Genomic DNA, 17,280 nt, shown 5'->3' on the forward strand with positions numbered 1-17,280 from the left:
TTAGAAATAACCATTTGTTATTTCTTCCCTCCCCTGACTCCAAAACCTTGGCCAAATCTGAACACCATCTTATTCTTAGTGTTTCTTAGTTCTTCAATGTATCTGAGTCAAGGTCAAGAACAATATAGCCACTCAGGTGATGTGAGTAATATGAAACATTTTCCATCTCTCCTGGGAAATAGCTTTCACCTTCCAATAGGACTCTGATAACCTATGGAGAAGAGTTTCCCAGTCACACAATGTTTTGTGCCTGCACTTCAGAACTCCCTTGCAAGAAGGACGTTAACTTCCCATTGTAATTTCTAGAGACATAGTAAAAAAAAAAAAAAATCACTCTGAGATACCCACAGCTCTGGCACATCTCCCAGTTTGATCGGCTATGCAGAAGAGTATATAGTTTTTCTAGAGAGTGTATGGGTATGTAATTTTTGCCTTGATGCAATAGTTACAGATGCCTTGTAGCTGGAAATTAACACAGAAGTTTCTCTTTGCATTCTCCATTTTATTCTTGAGGAATGGCTTCAGGATTGCTCTGCTCAAACAAAATCCAGGTCAAAAGTAGATGTAATAGCAGAAAGACCAGTACTTATCCCAGAAACAGTGATATACTGGAGCTGTTTATCACTCTTTTATCATGGAGTCTTCTGCTAGGGCAATACCGTGATGATTCAGAGCAGTGGGTCCTGGAGTTAACATCCTGCTCTGAGTTATTGCTTCCTGTTGTCTCGAGGCTCAGATCAATGTGGTTGTTTCGGTTTGACTGAGTCACATCTTTTTTTGTGTGTGTGTGTGATCACAGAATCTCAGCCTTATTTTTATCACCAGTGAAAGCAAGATGCTTGGTATAATCACGCCATTCCATATCCTTAAAGTCCAGTGTATGGTCCTGAAGGGGCTGTGTCCCAGACTGACTTTGTTCCAACATTATCCTCTTGCCGTAGAACCTGCTAGGTTTTAAGTGCCATCTTTGTTGTTGTGTTAACAAAAATGTTGTTGTACCACAGCCAGGGAACTCACTAGCAGCTCAGCAATTAAAATATCTCAAAATAACATTAATATCAGGCAGTTCAGCCCTTCCAAACAGAATTGGCTTAGTTCAGAAGTATTACTTTTCCAACATTACAGGTGATTCTCATCCATTGTCAACCTTTCTCACTGACCTCATGCTGGTACGCTGTAATTTATGTTCCTAGTAAAGAGTCCATCACTCACTAACATTCAGGTATTTAACTGTAACCCAGCTCCTCGGCTTGCATAAATCAATGTTGTTGCATTGATTTCAGTTGAGCTATGCCAGCTGATTTTCTTTTTTTTTCAAAAAGTAGAAAAATAATTACTTAATACTGTACAGTTTTCAGTCTGACCTTTTGAATTTTAGATCCGGTTTCTGAAAAATAACATTTTCTACTTCAGAGATCAATCTTTCCTCTTACCACACCCACACAACTGTTGCATAGCCTCCACAGCTTTCATGGCTGAGTGAGAATGTTAATGCTTTTCTGCATTTTTTTTTCTCACAAGCCACCATCAGCTGTGGGTATTGCTACTTTCCAGCCTCGCTGTCTCTTCAGATATAGAGCTCCAGCTGCAACCTATTGTGTCTAAATGCTGTAGATTTCTTCAGACTGCCTCACATTGTGAAGAAAAAAAAAAAAAAAGAACAAAATAAAACAGCAAATCTTATTCTTGCACTTAATAGTCTGTCTGTGCAAGCAGAAGCTCCATATTGAAGGTACTTTTATATTGTTTACTCTGTAGTGTGCAAATCACAATTCTAGATGAAAGTTCTCGGTATCGATTCTTTGCTTTCACAATATAAAATTTATTTTCACATTTTCCACAATTTTTCACTATTTTCCTCATCACTTTTGCCCATTTTCAGTTCTTACACAGTAAAGAATCTGCTTGAATAAGAACTACATAGTTAGGTACAGTTTTTATGGTTTAATAATGGCATAAATTCGCTTTTTCACTGTGCAAATGCTTCTGCTTTCTGGTACAGCAAAAATAATGGCATCACTTAGTATTTTCATTATGTATAAAAACTAAGATAACTGCTGCATCCTTTAAAAATAGCAGGTTTTATATAATAGGCAAAACTGTATGGAGTTTTGTATTTCTTTCCAAGCAAAGTACAATCAGCTTTCAATCAATTTGGTTCAGCTAAGCTTTACAGCAAGAATGAATAAAAATGAAATTGGTCTCGGGAGGGAGGGAAAAGGAGAAACATGCACTTGCTAATGGCATGGTGATACCTTTGCTTCCATATTCATTCTAAATAAACATGAGAAATGTTTGGCATATGACTGTAGGAAGAACACATCCACAACACATGCTCTTTATCATAGCAATCCTACAGAAGTGTGTTGCCAATTGCAAACAATTCACAGCATGCACAACTAGGTTTCACATTGCCAAGATATCCTTAACTTGAGTGAATGCGTGACTTTGCATATTTAATAGCATGTTTGCCTCCTTGTGCCTCTTTAAGAGACAGTGTGAGCCCAGAAGAATTCCTTGATATCAAGTTGATATTTTCTTTCTACTTTCAGGTTTTATAACAGTTGTTGCTTGTAATATTTCAAGAAGCTTTCTTCCTACTTCCATTGCTTGCTTGCTGGTTTATAATATTTTGAGCAACATAAATAGTATAAATATATACGTAAACTGCATACTTGGATTTCTGCTGTCATGCTTGCTTTTAATGGCTTCAAAATAGATTTGAGGACAGTGTCTGTTTTAAACCAGTGTTTAAGAGTTAGCCTTATATATTAATTTTACATTCCTTCTTTCTAGGCTCTTAAGGATGATGATGCTGAGACTGGGCTGACTGATGGGGAAGAGAAAGAAGAACCCAAAGAAGTGGAGAAACTAGGGAAAATCCAATATTCTTTGGATTATGACTTCCAGAACAATCAGGTTTGAAACAACCAACCTGTAACATTTCAATTCTCTGTGGGCAAGGGAAAATGAAGTTATACATGTAGATATGGTAAATATAGCTTGCACTGAATAAAGGGAGAAAGCAAGACCGAAGATTCATGACATAAATATTACTAAATAGGTGTTCAATGTACTCTAAATGTATACCTTTAATCAAAATTGAAGACAGTTTTATCTAATTGTTAATAACATATTAAAGTGTCACCAATCAACGTCAAGCCACATTATACTACAGCATCTACATGTAAACAATAAAAGATAGCTTCTGCCTCTGCATATTTAAAACACAAGCAAAAAGATTGGGGGCAGGGGGGGAAAGAGAGACATAAAAGTAAGTTGATTCATCAATTTTAATTGATGCAAGTTTTCTTTTAGCAAGTTTGTAAGATTACCAGAAGTAGCTGTCTTTCAATGCATCTTGTCATCTTTGCCTTATTAACTAGCAATCTCAAATTCTGCTGCTTTCCATGAAAGTACAGCTATTTGCTAAAGACAATTTAGTTTGGAACTGAAATCCAAATGAAAAGTTCTGTCCTCCAAAGAATAGGACAGTTGGACAGGAAGAATCTCCAGCCAAGGACAGATATTATTTCATGCCATACTCTGAAGATATTAAGACCAAACTTTGGCTTACTTCCCCAAATTTTCAGTAGCAACAGATACCCTAATGTGATTTGGATGTACAACTGACCCATTCAACCAACTCATAGACAGATATTAAAGCTCATTGTGCTTAACTTCGGACCAAAGCACACCAATACATCTTACTTATTCACTTCTACTCTATGTCTTTCAGTGAACTTGAAAATACACAGCCTGTATTTCATTTTTTGACAACTTCAGTCAAAAAACACATCATTCTTCTCTGTTTAGTGAAAAAAAAAATTGCTGAACTTAAATCCTTATTAATTCTTATTCTTCATCTGAACTGACTTCCACACATACTTGTGATTTATTTCCACATTCAGATTCTTTATTTCATGCTGTTCATGGATTGTAGTGCACTTACATGTTACAACAGAAAGAAAATAAGAGAAATTAAGAAAAAATTTGCTATCAGCAGCAGGATATTTGCACAAAGCTATTATAATATTTCCCCCATCTTCTGACTACCAGTATATGTTTCTCAACACAAGAGAGAAAAAGAGTTTGAAGCTTTTCAACATCCTGTAGTTAAAGGAGCTTTCCCTTGACTCCCACAGAAAATTCTCTGGCCATGCACTGAGGCAAACTGATCCCCCTTGAAATCACTATGAAATCAGCGTGAAACTTTAGACCCTTCAAAAGCAGAAGATCTGAAGAGGGGAGGAAGAGAAAGTTGCAATTGTGTTCTGACAAAGTGATTTCAGTTTCTTCAGAATATGAAAAAGAACTTTATTTTTAAAGGAAATTTTGAGGTTTTGAGAACTATATTTTACAAAATGATATAGGAAGGGAAAGCAACAAATCTGTAAAGTGTATAGTATTTAATTAATATAGTAAATTCTTTGAGTTATGGATTCCTATTTTATTTTGCTGCTCCAAAATGCATTTCAATTTGGAATTTGCCTGAGAATAGATTATATGAAAGAGTAGAAGAGGGGATTTAGGTCGGTAGACTATGGTATAGTTTTGGTATTGCTTGAAACTGCAAACCAAAATTGTGGTTATTAACATATTGCACAGGGTTAAGACCAAAGACAAGTTAACCAATTTACTCTCTAGCGTGATGCTTCAGTTTTACAGAGACAATTTTTAAAGGAGAATTAATTAATTAATTAATTGAATTGTGTTTCCAGTTTGTTAATTAGACGGAATAGATTTGTTTTTCACTCTCTGATGTGAAAGACTTGATGTAGATTCTGAGGCTATTCTTGTATTTATAAAATACTATGCATCTAGAATAAGAACAAGAGAGAAGAGAAAAAGCGTTTCATATAGCTAAAGGAAAATGCTTCATGGAGTTTAAGAGGCCCATAAGTAGGAAAACATGCAGGCCATACGGAGAGTTTACAATTGGAAAAAGATTGTCCAACTCTGAGAAGACTTTCAGAAGGCAGGAGTTTCTTTCCTAGATTGACTATAATGTTCTGTATTCTGTTTGTTAGAGCTTCTGATTCCAATTTTAAACAATTCATCCATGAGAGGAGACAATACATTATGACTGAAGCACTGATTTAGAAGAAAGTATTTTCAGATTTTTTGTCCCAGTTTTTAATCACTTGTCTCCTGATTGACCTTGAAGACTCATTTGAATGTTTACCTTAGTTTCATGCCTATTAAATCAGAATTAAAAGTATTTTCTTTCTCTTAACTCCATTATGCTGATGCAGCCTAATATAGGCTGGGATGTCTAGAAAACATAACATAACATAACATATGACTTCATTTGTAACACTAAAAAATGACCATGGCATTTACAAGTTTCAAATGTGCTGCAGTCCTATTTTAAAAGTATGTAAAAGATTTAAGAAACTAACTTTTCTGTCTTACAGTGAGATTAAGAATTGTTATTAGGACTTAGTTACCAGATGTCAGTTTTCATGGTGGGTGTTGTTGTTGTGTTTGTTTGTTTGTTTGTTTTTAATATGGTGTCCTTAGACTACTGCCTAAACCAATCCACATACATATCAAGAGAAATTAAACATAAGAAAGACTGCAAGACCCATTTATTTTCAATAAAGCTCTACCTGAGGACTTGTGTTTGATATATCACCTTTTTGTGTTTTGGAGGGGGGGGAAGGTTATGTGTTGGGGATTTAGAATACAAATTTTGTAGTCAAAATTAGACATTCTTGATTGTTTAATAATGTGATTTCTATTCATGGTGCGCAGCATAGAAAAATAATGCACAAGAGGCGATGGCAATTGAAAGTTATTTGATTGCAGTCTTTAAAAAGATGAAGTCTGTATTTAGCTGTAATCAGCTGCCCTTTGAAAACCTCTTTTCTGCTTAAACACAGCCTTTGTACCGTCTGCATCTGCCATAATTGGTTTTCAAAAGTCTATAGTGTTGCTTCGCTTGCCTTCCTTGAAGGTCGAGGGGAATAGTTTTTCATAGACCAGAAATAGAGTGTGCATGTGTACTTGTCTGTTACAGTTTTTCATTTATAAGTATCTATTTGAAATTTCATTCTGCTGTTTTTCTGTCTTTTCAGCTTCTGGTTGGGATTATTCAAGCAGCTGAGCTGCCTGCATTAGATATGGGTGGTACATCTGATCCCTATGTGAAAGTGTTTCTGCTGCCTGATAAGAAGAAGAAATATGAGACAAAAGTCCACAGAAAGACCCTCAACCCTGTTTTCAATGAGCAATTTACATTCAAGGTATTTTTTTGATAATTATTGAAACTATTTAGCCGCTATGCATCTCATGCTCGACTACGAAGTTAAACATCGTAGTTAATTGGTAACTGTGACATAGTGATTTTTCATGTTGTAGAAACCTCTAATATTCAGTCTTATGATGAAAATGGTATAGCTCAGGGGCAGACCTCAATAGTGTAAAAGGCATGGTTTGATTTTAGGCATTTCAGTTATCCTGATTTATGACAATCTGATCCATATTTTTTGGCTAGATAAAACTTACAAGAAGGTAGGAAAATTGAAATTTTGACAACTGTCAGGTGAATTTCACTGAACCAGCATTTTCTTTAAATTTCTTTGTAGTCTGATCTATGAATTTCAGTATACCATTTTTTTTTGCCTCAGAAATAGATAAAAACTCGGGGAAGATAAATGGATGAAGGACAGTATGGCAGATTAATCTTGCTAGTCTGTCATAGTAATCCTTTACCATGCTACTTTATATATGAATAGAAATCATGTCTCGGTTAATAATATATATATTAAATAAATATAGCTATACCTTACATTGTAAAGTTTAAGTTGTTCCAACATTATCTCTCAATAGTATATTTCTAAAACTGTAGCCATACCTAAACTCCAGTTAAGTAAAATAAAATACACTATTCAGCATGTTTCAAAGGGCTTCTCCTAATATACATTCTTTTGCTGTTACTTTAGGCCTTTTTTTCTATGCCCAATCTTATAAAGACAGCTACAGATTGAAAACAGGAACAGTGAGAGATTCAGGCTATGTAATCATTCAATGAGAAATATATTCAGTAGTAGTTCTGGCCTCCAGGGTTATCTAAGCTTATGTTTTCCCTTGAAGATGTCCATAAAAATAATCTTTTGTGGGGAGTTATTTTTTCCTGAGCTTCCCTAAGAGAGTATTTAAAAGGAAACAGTGATATAAATTACAGATCCCGTGCAGCTCACAAAAGAAAAGCAAGAACCAATAATGCTGTCACCTAAGATGAAAACACAAAATATAAATCAGAGCATCCACTCCTGGACTATAATGTCCACTTCTTTTAAGTCACATCATAATAAGCAAATTTTACTCTACTGAAAAATGTGTGTTTTCCAAGCAAGACCTGACAGAAGTGTTTAGGTGCATCCCAATGTGGTACTGATCATCCCCTGAGTACTGTGGTCTGTACTCAAGAGAAAATTTATGGAGCATGCCAAGTACTATCATTGTTCTGGGACTACAGTAAAAGAAGACAAGTGACCATTTAATTAGTGCTGCAACTTTAATTTCCTTGGGAATTACTGACAGCATCTCACTTACTTGGGCAGAGTCTTACTCCAGTGACCCACTTCAGGTGGGTCACAGCTTCTGCTGGCAGCCCTCTTATCCATCTCTCAAGCAGAGCTGCCCACAGGGAAACCCAGGGCTGTTTTATTACCTTCTCCCAGGACACAGCTGTGAGCTGTCTGCCTTCCTTCCAAAGAAAGGCTAATGTGGATGATATGAGTAGTTTTTCTTCTGTATTGTGTCTTGAGACCTGGACCTAATAGGTCCAAGATTAGGATCTTCTTCAGGTAGTTCCCTGCGTTAGTCCCCTTTCATTTTTCTTTCCTAGACATCCATGGTGCCATTCCAGGGTTTAGGTGTTCATCAGGCTACAGCTGCCTGAACTGCATACCTGCACTGAGCTAGTGAAAGGAAACTGAGAAATCCTAGCTGGGCTGTACCAGTCTGGAAGAGACAAAAGTGTTTCTCCCCAGGCCCACAATGGTGATTAAAATGATTCCCGATGAAAGGCTCCTGCATCTATCCCAAAGCAGAGAGAGGGTTTGTGTCTGGAAGGGTGACATGTCTGTGACAGAAAAAGACTCTATATGTGTCTTTTAAGCAAGGTCTCACCTGCACTAAGAGGCTGAGTACCTCCGAGCACAGCAGAAAGCAGGGAGAGGGAGCAATCCTTTACAAGAGCTGGGAACATCCTTGGTTGTCCCAAACGAAGCTGTAGGCTTAGGCTGCTTTAGAGGTAATGGATGGAGGAAGCATTGCCACTAGGTCTTCTTTAAAAATGAAGCTTCACTGAGGTCAAGTTAATGATAAAAAATGAATGACAATATATGTAGTCTTTTCCTGCATTCCAAATGACCGGAATCCATTAGGCACTATAGTTAACTGGAGGAGAAAGGATCTTTAGAACATTTCTCTTCTGTTTTTGATGCTGCATAAAAATAAAAGTGAAATTATTTAGAATTTTGCCTTCCACATACATTTGTCTTCTATAGCTTTTTAGAAGCTATAAATAATTTACAGAATCAAAATAGGCTTTGCTGTAGTATTTATTTACTTTTACTATAATACACAACCCTGTACTCATTGAAATTATTGTACTCAGTAATGGAAGCTGGAGCTGGCTCTCAACTTGAAAAGCTTCTTTTAAACATTATATAAAATATTATGAAAAAGAAGAACTACTCATGTCATTCTTCAGTATTTTAAAGAGCAAGCAGAAGCTAAACAGTATTAAAGGACAACAATCCTAGGGTTTAAACAGACCAGAACATACAGCGGTTAACAAGGCCAGTGACCATGCCATGCTTTCAGTTCTCTTCTTATAGAGACAATTAATAGAGGAATGTTTGCTGAAGCCCATGGAAACCATTTATATTTGCAGCATATATTCATATTGACCAAGTGTTCAATATAAGTCCAAACAATTCCTAATTCGTTTTTTTCCAGACAGCCACTTAAGTGTAGCTTACCTGAACTGCACATCTTCATCTGAATATTAAAAATGTGACTCATAAACATCCAAACCCACAGCATCTGTCTGAAACACATCAGAACAGCTGGAGAATGTCAGAAGTTGGCCTTCTGCCACCACAATATCTAACTGTACACTGTGACTTATAGGCACCTTAGTGTCTGCAGTGTGAAAGGTATAATAATGAAAAATATGCCTTGGCAAGTAATAGGTAGTGGTACTGTAAGAAAACTATTTAGTGTCTAATTACTTCGTGTCAGATACAGTAAGGCAGTTATGTTTTTTTATCAGTCTGGGAGCTACCCATTTCTGAGTGATGACACTTGATTTATTGAGGAAAAGACACCATTGTGTGAAAAGTTCATGTGTCTTCAGTGCAAATAATTGGGCTTCCTGTTTCAGTTTCATCACCCACAATATAATTTGAAGTAAAATGAGAAAAACCCGTAGAGTGATGAGTGAGCTGCCACATTGTTCTATTGAGTGCCATAGCCTGGTCTTGAAAAATACTGCATCTGGTGACTCCGAAACAAATACACCTCATAATTTTCTCTGCTTTTCAATTTACCTGAGATGACAGCTGATAAACCAAAGAAATAGATTTGCATTGTAGTGGACTGATCTTTATTGTCTGAGATACTGAGTTTGTCATTCTCTCTTCTTTACAGGTGCCATACTCCGAGCTGGGTGGAAAAACTTTAGTGATGGCAGTTTATGACTTTGATCGTTTCTCCAAACATGATATCATAGGGGAATATAAGGTTGCAATGAACACGGTGGACTTCGGTCATGTGACTGAGGAGTGGAGGGACTTGCAAAGTGCAGAGAAAGAAGAGGTAAGAAAAATTGGCTGGTTCTATTTTTCAGGATACTTTTGTACTCAGTCGGAGAAACAGTCAAACTAGCAACATTTTTTTTGCCAAGACAGTTCCCATCTGTTATCAGCGTTTCTCAGACTTACTTCGCCTGATAAATTTTGATAATCATCTTTTCCAATACTCACTGAAAAGTACATTCTCCTTTGCTAATCCTATTTTCAATCTTTTTGATACTTTATGCAACATATTAAGGGAAGTTTTCATGAGTTTGACTTTTTATTGAGTTGGAGCACTTTGGATACAGAAAATTTGCATTTGAATCATAAGAATACTGTGCATTTAGGCTTTTTTGTGGCGCAAATAATTCTGAATGTTTGCATCTCGAAGCATCTTATTGCGCATAAAGAAAATAGTAGGTTTTTATTAAAATACTTTACAATTTTATTGAACTTCTATGTAATAATATCCATTGATTAGAATATGGATTTGATAGATACCTTGGAATGAATGACATTTTTCTCAAATATTAATCACCTTTTATTATTTTCCTCTCTGTGCCAACATCCAATACATTCATTATTTAGTGTGTGTAATGGTACGTGTACACAAGATGCTTTTTGGAAATATTTCACCACTAAATTTTGTATCCTGTGAGGCTGTTCATACTGGCACATCCACCTTTTTGCTTGTTATAAGACTATTTTGTGCTCAATTTTTCATTAGTTTTCCTTTTGATTGCTACGTAATATCTGCCCACTCATATTAGTCAGATTACACAGCATGCTTCAATTCTCTGGTGAGAGAAGAAGGAATCTGAGTCTGCATTCCTTGTTGTCTAATTTAGCTAATAATTTGCTCTGGATTCGAACCACAGTTTCTATAATTGAAGGGATAATCTCTGGAGGAAATCTTACCGTAATACAAGTGAAAAAAAAAATGAATATTGGGTTGAGACTACAAGTTGTGAAAAATAACAGCAAATGCTGAATCATCCTGCCTTCTCAGATTTTCAAAATAGTAGATTTCAATCTTGCCATTTTGAATATTTGCTTTTAAAGACTGTATTTCAGATGAATTTCTTCCACTGTGCATTGATTTGAAAGTCACTGCTACATTAAGACTATTCTGCATGGAATTATTTCATTGAGGCAGCATTTGCATGGCTCTCTTATTGCAACTGATACTGGTAACCAGGCTTTATGGTACATTTTCCTTCCAAGTATAGAGCTAAAGATAAAAAGGCACAATTTGGAAAAGAAATCTCTACCAAGAACCAAGAGAGTTACATCTGTCAGTGGTTTGGGGAGCTGTGTTTCACAGAAAATGTCATTCATATTTCCAGATTTGACTACCTCGCCACCTTTGATGTTCCAGCCACTTTGCTCAGCAGCAAAAATGCCAAACAAATTCCAGTAGATTTTATGCAATAACTAGCAAGGGACAGAAAGGGTTGGGAGAGGCCCTATCTCTATAAACCCATTACTGGCTGCCACAGCAGACCTTGAAGAATTCATGGCAGATATACCTCTGACCAAGCAGTACTCTGGCTCCAGAATTAACAAATACAGTACTGCACATGTAAAGACTAACATGATTTACATGGGGCAGATGTATAACAACAGAAACATGTGTGTGTCTTGACCGTGACCATAAACATCACATGGCAGCCTGCCTTACTAATTGTAAGAAAACATGATAAAATTGAATTAAAACCCTAAGCAACTGGATTTCATCTAAAATTGTATGACAAATGAAATTCTATTACCACAAAAATCTTTCATAGACTATTCTACATGTTGTCATTGCATAATGAATTCATCCCTGAAAAGCACCTCTATACGTAGTCTGCATTATTTGAAGAATGACATGATTTATTTTCTTTTTAGCCCTTACAGCATTTAGTTAGGTTTGTCTGTTCTTAAAAACCTACCACTAAGTAGAATTCTGAATATGTAGACAATTAAGGATCGCATACCAAAATATCCTTAATGTCTTCATTATGACCTGAAAACAAGATGTATGCCAAAGCACATCAGTGGCAGTTGTCACCAATCACTTTGAAAGAGCCATCTAAGTGGCATCATTCAAACTGAGTATGAAAATCTTATTTTTATTTCACTTCATGTAGAATTCTGTTGTTGCACATCATAGAATATACAATTTAATTAACACTGTAATCATAGAGGGCAAAATCGTTTTATGAGCTGTTACTCTTCTATTTGCTCATGAAGCTATACAGTACTTTCCATCCTTTCTTCTAAATGAGCTTGAAATTGATGGCAGAGGATGAAGGTTTAATGAAATATTTGAAGCTCTACCTCTCACAGTCCAGCCATTTGAATGCTGTCTCTCTGATACTCCATTGTCTTCTGGGAAAGGTCTTATTAATATATTTATGTTGGTGAATCACTTTGAAGGTACAAGACTTTATGTAAGTTTTTGCTATTACCGAGATAGAGCTTTGGAAAAGTATGAATCTGTACAATGACTGCTAAATGTTGGGGAGGCCACTATTAACAAGCTACATTCCTTGAATCCTTTTTCCCTAGCTGCTTTGAGCTCAACTGTCTTTGTGAATATATGATGGTGATTTATCTGGTAGTCCTTCAGTCTCCTATGACTGAGAGCATAGGAGGGAAGAGTGGTAGATACTGAAAGATTATTCACTTTTACCAAGTCTGACATATAATGGTTTGGGCACAGAGCGTAAAAAAACAGATGATAGGAGTTTGCTCCTCTGTGTCACCTACCAGATGTCACTGCCATTAACTTTATCTGAGTACACACTGCATCCAATATCTGTTATCACTCTGGTACAGAAGGCCAGACAGACCTCTCCTTTGCTCACAGCAGTATGAATCATACCGAGAGTCATCTCCTGCATACTTCAACTGATTTTTCTTCATCCATTTTGTTATATTGGCACTTTAATTGAAAACCTGTTGCAGCAAACATTTAAATTATTTTTTTTAGGAGTAGGGGCAATACAAGGAAGAGCAGAAACAATTCTTGCTCTTGAAAGCAGTGGAGAAGCAGAACCTTATTCAATGGGAATAAGGATCTTTGACCTGCCAGTATCCACCACCAAGACTTCTGCAGACCTCTTATGACTGCCATCACATAAGACTACATGCAGTATATGACAAGGAACCTGCTGTGAATGAATTACCTGATGTATGCGTGTTTGTATCACAGTGGGCTGTGATGGGTATATTTTGTACGTGGCTTCTGAGGTGGGAATCTGCTAGAAAACACCAGCAAGGTGGACAACAGCTTCCCTCCTACATGATGCACAATCCCAATCAGGAGAGACGCTACAGTACTGCCTTGCAGATGGGTGAGAAGCGGGCAGTCTGCAGCTGGGGAGTGGAAGAGCAATTCTGTGAAGCTTGACAAGCGTGTTATTCATGTGGATTATTCTTCCCTTCCTCCTCAAAAAATAAAAGTTGAAAGATGGAGATGGAAAAGTGGGCCTGAAATGGGTATATTTATTTAATACCTCTGTAAGCTTCAGAGAAGTTGGAGACTGACAAAACTAGTAAGCCATCTAGCTTATTGAATTCTCAGCACTGAAACTTGCAGAAAGTTAAGAGGAAAGGACATTTTTACAAATGTCACTGTCAAATCACAGCAGCAAATCACTGTCATTTCCCGTTATATCAGAGATGGACAGATGATCTAATGGGCCTTTTCCTATCTCTAATAATAACACTTAGCTCTTGTACAGCTTTGCAGATATCATAGTGCTTTGCAAAAAGAAAGTATCATTATCCCTATGGAGATGCTGTCAGTGTGTCAAATTTTAAAATGTGAGGTCTCCTTTATTTAGCTGCATATTATATTGGATCACTATGTTTTCTGTACGATGTTCAAGTTTTCTCAAATTCACTTCATCTTTCACCCAGTTAAAACTCTAAAATGTTAAGTTTAAGGGTGTTTTAATTTTCAGATTTTGTGGCAGAATTACACGCAGTAAATGCAGGATGTTGAATATACAATAAGTGCAACAGCTGTCCTAAAGAGCAGCTGAATTTGGTAATGAGACAGGGAACAAAACTGAAGATCTTAATATGAGGGAGATAGCTAAAATTTGAGAATAAGCAAGCCTGATATGAAATTATTCAGCAGTTAACTAGTTGTTTTTCCTCTTTAAATTGAAGATATTGAAATCTACAATTTGAAAGATAAAACTATGTGACTTAAGTAGAGCAGCATCTGTACTGTTTCAGACTATTAGAATTCTGCATTTCTTTTCTCACCTTTCATGTTCAAACTGCTGACAATCCCCCTGTATACATTTGTTGGGTATTATGTTTCTTTGCTCCCTCTCTGGAAAAGGCACCAAGCCTTAGAGGTCAGAGGCATTCTTGTTTTATAACAAAAATAATGTAATTGGCTTAACCAAAATAAGAAAAAAGGGGAACTTGTCTTGATTCACGTCAGACTCTCTGGCTTTATAGACATTGAATTCAAGTATAGAGGACAGTAGACAAGAAGCAGGAGTTGGTTGATAGTGCTAAATTCTGTCCATGCTGGACCCCATTGATTCTGGATAGTATTCTCTCTCAGATCAAAAAACTTGCATTGCATAACTGTCCAAAACATGCTTACTCACATTTGACTTTGAAGCGTGGAAGGGCATCTTGAGGTTAAACTGCGCTGACAAGGTGCATCCTATACTTGGTGCTCTACATCTTCTAATTATCTACACACAAAACAATATTAATAATGGTTCTAGGCAAGGCACATTCCTAACAACCTTGCCAAAAGTTACGACACAAAAGGAAGGAATAGCAGACAATTCCCCTCTTCATGTTAATGTTTGTTGTTTTTTTTTCTTAATAGCTCAAATACAGGTTATTTTAAAATGCTTAATAGAGGAGAAAAGCCAGATCAACCAAGGAGCTCAAAAGCATTTGACTTGGATGTTAAACACACAGTAGCATTTGGATAACAAGGTTCTGGGGAGCCTTTTGAGAAATATGCTGAGAGGGATCAAAATCATCGTAAGAGATCTTTTTATGAAATCTGAAGTAGAATCTATATTGCTTAGATGCTGGAAGCATTCTGCCAGGTACCTGCAGGTGATTCATTCAGCTTGTTGAGGTATCAGTCATTTGCATGAATTGAAGTATATTCCAAGGGGAAGAAACTAAGACTGCACTACAAAGAGATGTTTTGGTTTGAAGCATAGAAGGAATTCCAGAGAATTCAGACATAAACTCATGGTACTCCCAGTTATAAAACTCTGCAGTCTGAGAGGGTTTGTAAGCACATGTGCAGAGTCTGCTGATTGGCATGGAAGGACCACAGAACATACCATAAATGAAATTCTCCTGTATTGTTCTCCACACGGACTTTTATGTGCCTACTTATTTTTCTGACTACCAGCACCAGTGAATGCATTATCCACAGGCAAAAGTTGCAGTTCTCACTGGGATTCTAGGCAAAAGATTTGCAGTAGTCCAAGGTGATAATTTATTTCTTTTTCTTACCTCCTTTTGCAAGCTGACAGAGTAAGAAAAATCATTATCTGATTGCTGCTACATGAACCAGGTGTCATTAGGTAAGTGTCATTAGGAGGAAACTTTGTCAGCAACCTTCAGATCAGAGACCAGAATTTTAACAGGCACAAGGAACAACCAGCTCTCACAAAGAAGACAGCTTTTTCGGGAAAAGGTTGAAGCATAGTATGGGACTGTGGTCTCCTCTAGTTGTTGTGCCCACTCCATTTCAGACTAGAGCATCTTGGTTTCCAGAAACACCAGAGAAAGACGTATTTTTGAAAAGGTTAAAGACAAAGATTTAGCAATAGCAGTCTGAGAAAGAAAGGGGTTAGTCATTTTCTTCATTTTTTTCCTCTGTCAGCTCTTAAACACCAATTTAGACCATGTCAGGGATTACCATAGTAACCATTTAACCTCTTTTCAAAGCCTGTTTATTGTGTTTCAGCTTAGTTTAACTGTGAGATTAACTGGCATTTGAAGCACTTTGCACTGTACCTGTGACAGGCAGTAGCACCAAATGCTCTTATTTTAGAGAAATCACAGTTAGTATCTAAAATATAGTACTGTATTTTCAATTTGGTGGTATTGAGCTTCTATTGGTTTTATGTTAATGTTTTTAAGAAGCAGAGTATATGAACTTAGGATGTTATACCAGGTCTTATTTCTAGGCTAAATTGATAACAGATAGTAACTCATTCCTACAGTTACCTGTAGGAAATTATTCACATTGGCTGATGTGTTGTTATGTTGGTATGGTACTGTTGATGTAACTGTGTGTTTTTAGTGCAATCAACCTTATACTTTCATCATTCTTTTCCAAAGCCCTCTACAGCTTACTCTGTGAATGTTATCATCATAACTATAGGACACTCGACACTCAGGACATGGGGATTTAAATTAGATTTTATAAACCTTTGGATAGCGTTGCCTTTTTCTCTTGTTCATGTCTAATTCAGTCTGGGCAGAATGCTGTTGTACAAAATAATAACTTGCAGAAAAAAAATCGTCATAGAATATCTCTGTTTCTGCAGTCTATGTATTCTTACCATGTAGGTTAATGGAGAACTGACATTTCCAGTTTCTAAGATCTTGCATTCTGCCACACACACACAGTTCTTTCTGAAGGGCTGATTATGGCTAGTCTTTCACTTTCAATCACACAGATCAAAGCAAATATTATTATTCTTGGATGTTCATAGGTAACTCTACACCATAAGATTTAAAGAGGAAAAGAAGATAGATATAAATGTTTTTCTGTACCTTATCTGAGCATGAACATTTACAATATTGGTGCTATACAATTCATTTTTGTAATGTCTGTCATCTATAATTCTAAGAGTGAGGAATTTTACTCCAAGAATGATGGCAATGTCTAAATGTCAAACCATTTCTCCTCTCTCCTCTATGTGTCTTTCTGTAGATTTTCACATCACTGGCCACACAAAGGGAAAAAATCATAAAATGCTGTCTTGTCTCTCAGTTTCTTATTATTTTAGGCATTTTATTTTAACCTTTACCATCGTTCTATAAACCTGAGTCGGTTAATAATTAAGCTGCACATTTTAGCCTCCACAGTCTAAAGTTATTGGGTTTTTAGTATCTATGTTGACCAGAGATCAAACTTCTGTGAATCACTCCACCTCCTCATTTCTCATCATATTCTCACTCTGTGTGTGTAAGATGTGGCTTTGAGTATGGAGCAGAAATACATCTTTCTTTGATGATGTATCTTCTGTGATGGAACCAAAAAAGCTTTTGTGAAAACTTCAGTAGTTTCACAAGCAGCCTTTAATTGCATTAACTGAGACTTTTTATTTTGGATGGCTGCCTGACAGACGGATGGAGTGATACTGCAGAACAGTGGTTCTGTCCCTTCCATTGGCAGAGCTTCCACAATATGAATTGGTTTCTGTGGAGGACCTGAGTGTGTTCACTACCACAGAATTACTACCCCTGC

At 36.6% G+C, this 17,280-nt stretch overlaps 1 protein-coding gene across 3 annotated transcripts in view; it reads left to right on the forward strand.

The window, feature by feature from the left end:
- Window positions 1–17,280, forward strand: part of SYT1 (synaptotagmin 1) — a 355,350-nt gene that overhangs the window by 271,088 nt on the left and 66,982 nt on the right. For all 3 annotated transcript variants that reach the window (XM_035544091.2, XM_035544092.2, XM_035544093.2), the window contains exons 6-8: window positions 2,797–2,919; window positions 6,081–6,248; window positions 9,667–9,834. In XM_035544091.2, the coding sequence (XP_035399984.1) occupies window positions 2,797–2,919; window positions 6,081–6,248; window positions 9,667–9,834 (459 nt within the window). The remainder of the gene's footprint in view (window positions 1–2,796; window positions 2,920–6,080; window positions 6,249–9,666; window positions 9,835–17,280) is intronic.

The sequence above is a fragment of the Cygnus atratus genome, chromosome 1 (assembly GCF_013377495.2).
Source record: "Cygnus atratus isolate AKBS03 ecotype Queensland, Australia chromosome 1, CAtr_DNAZoo_HiC_assembly, whole genome shotgun sequence".
NCBI lineage: Eukaryota > Metazoa > Chordata > Aves > Anseriformes > Anatidae > Cygnus > Cygnus atratus.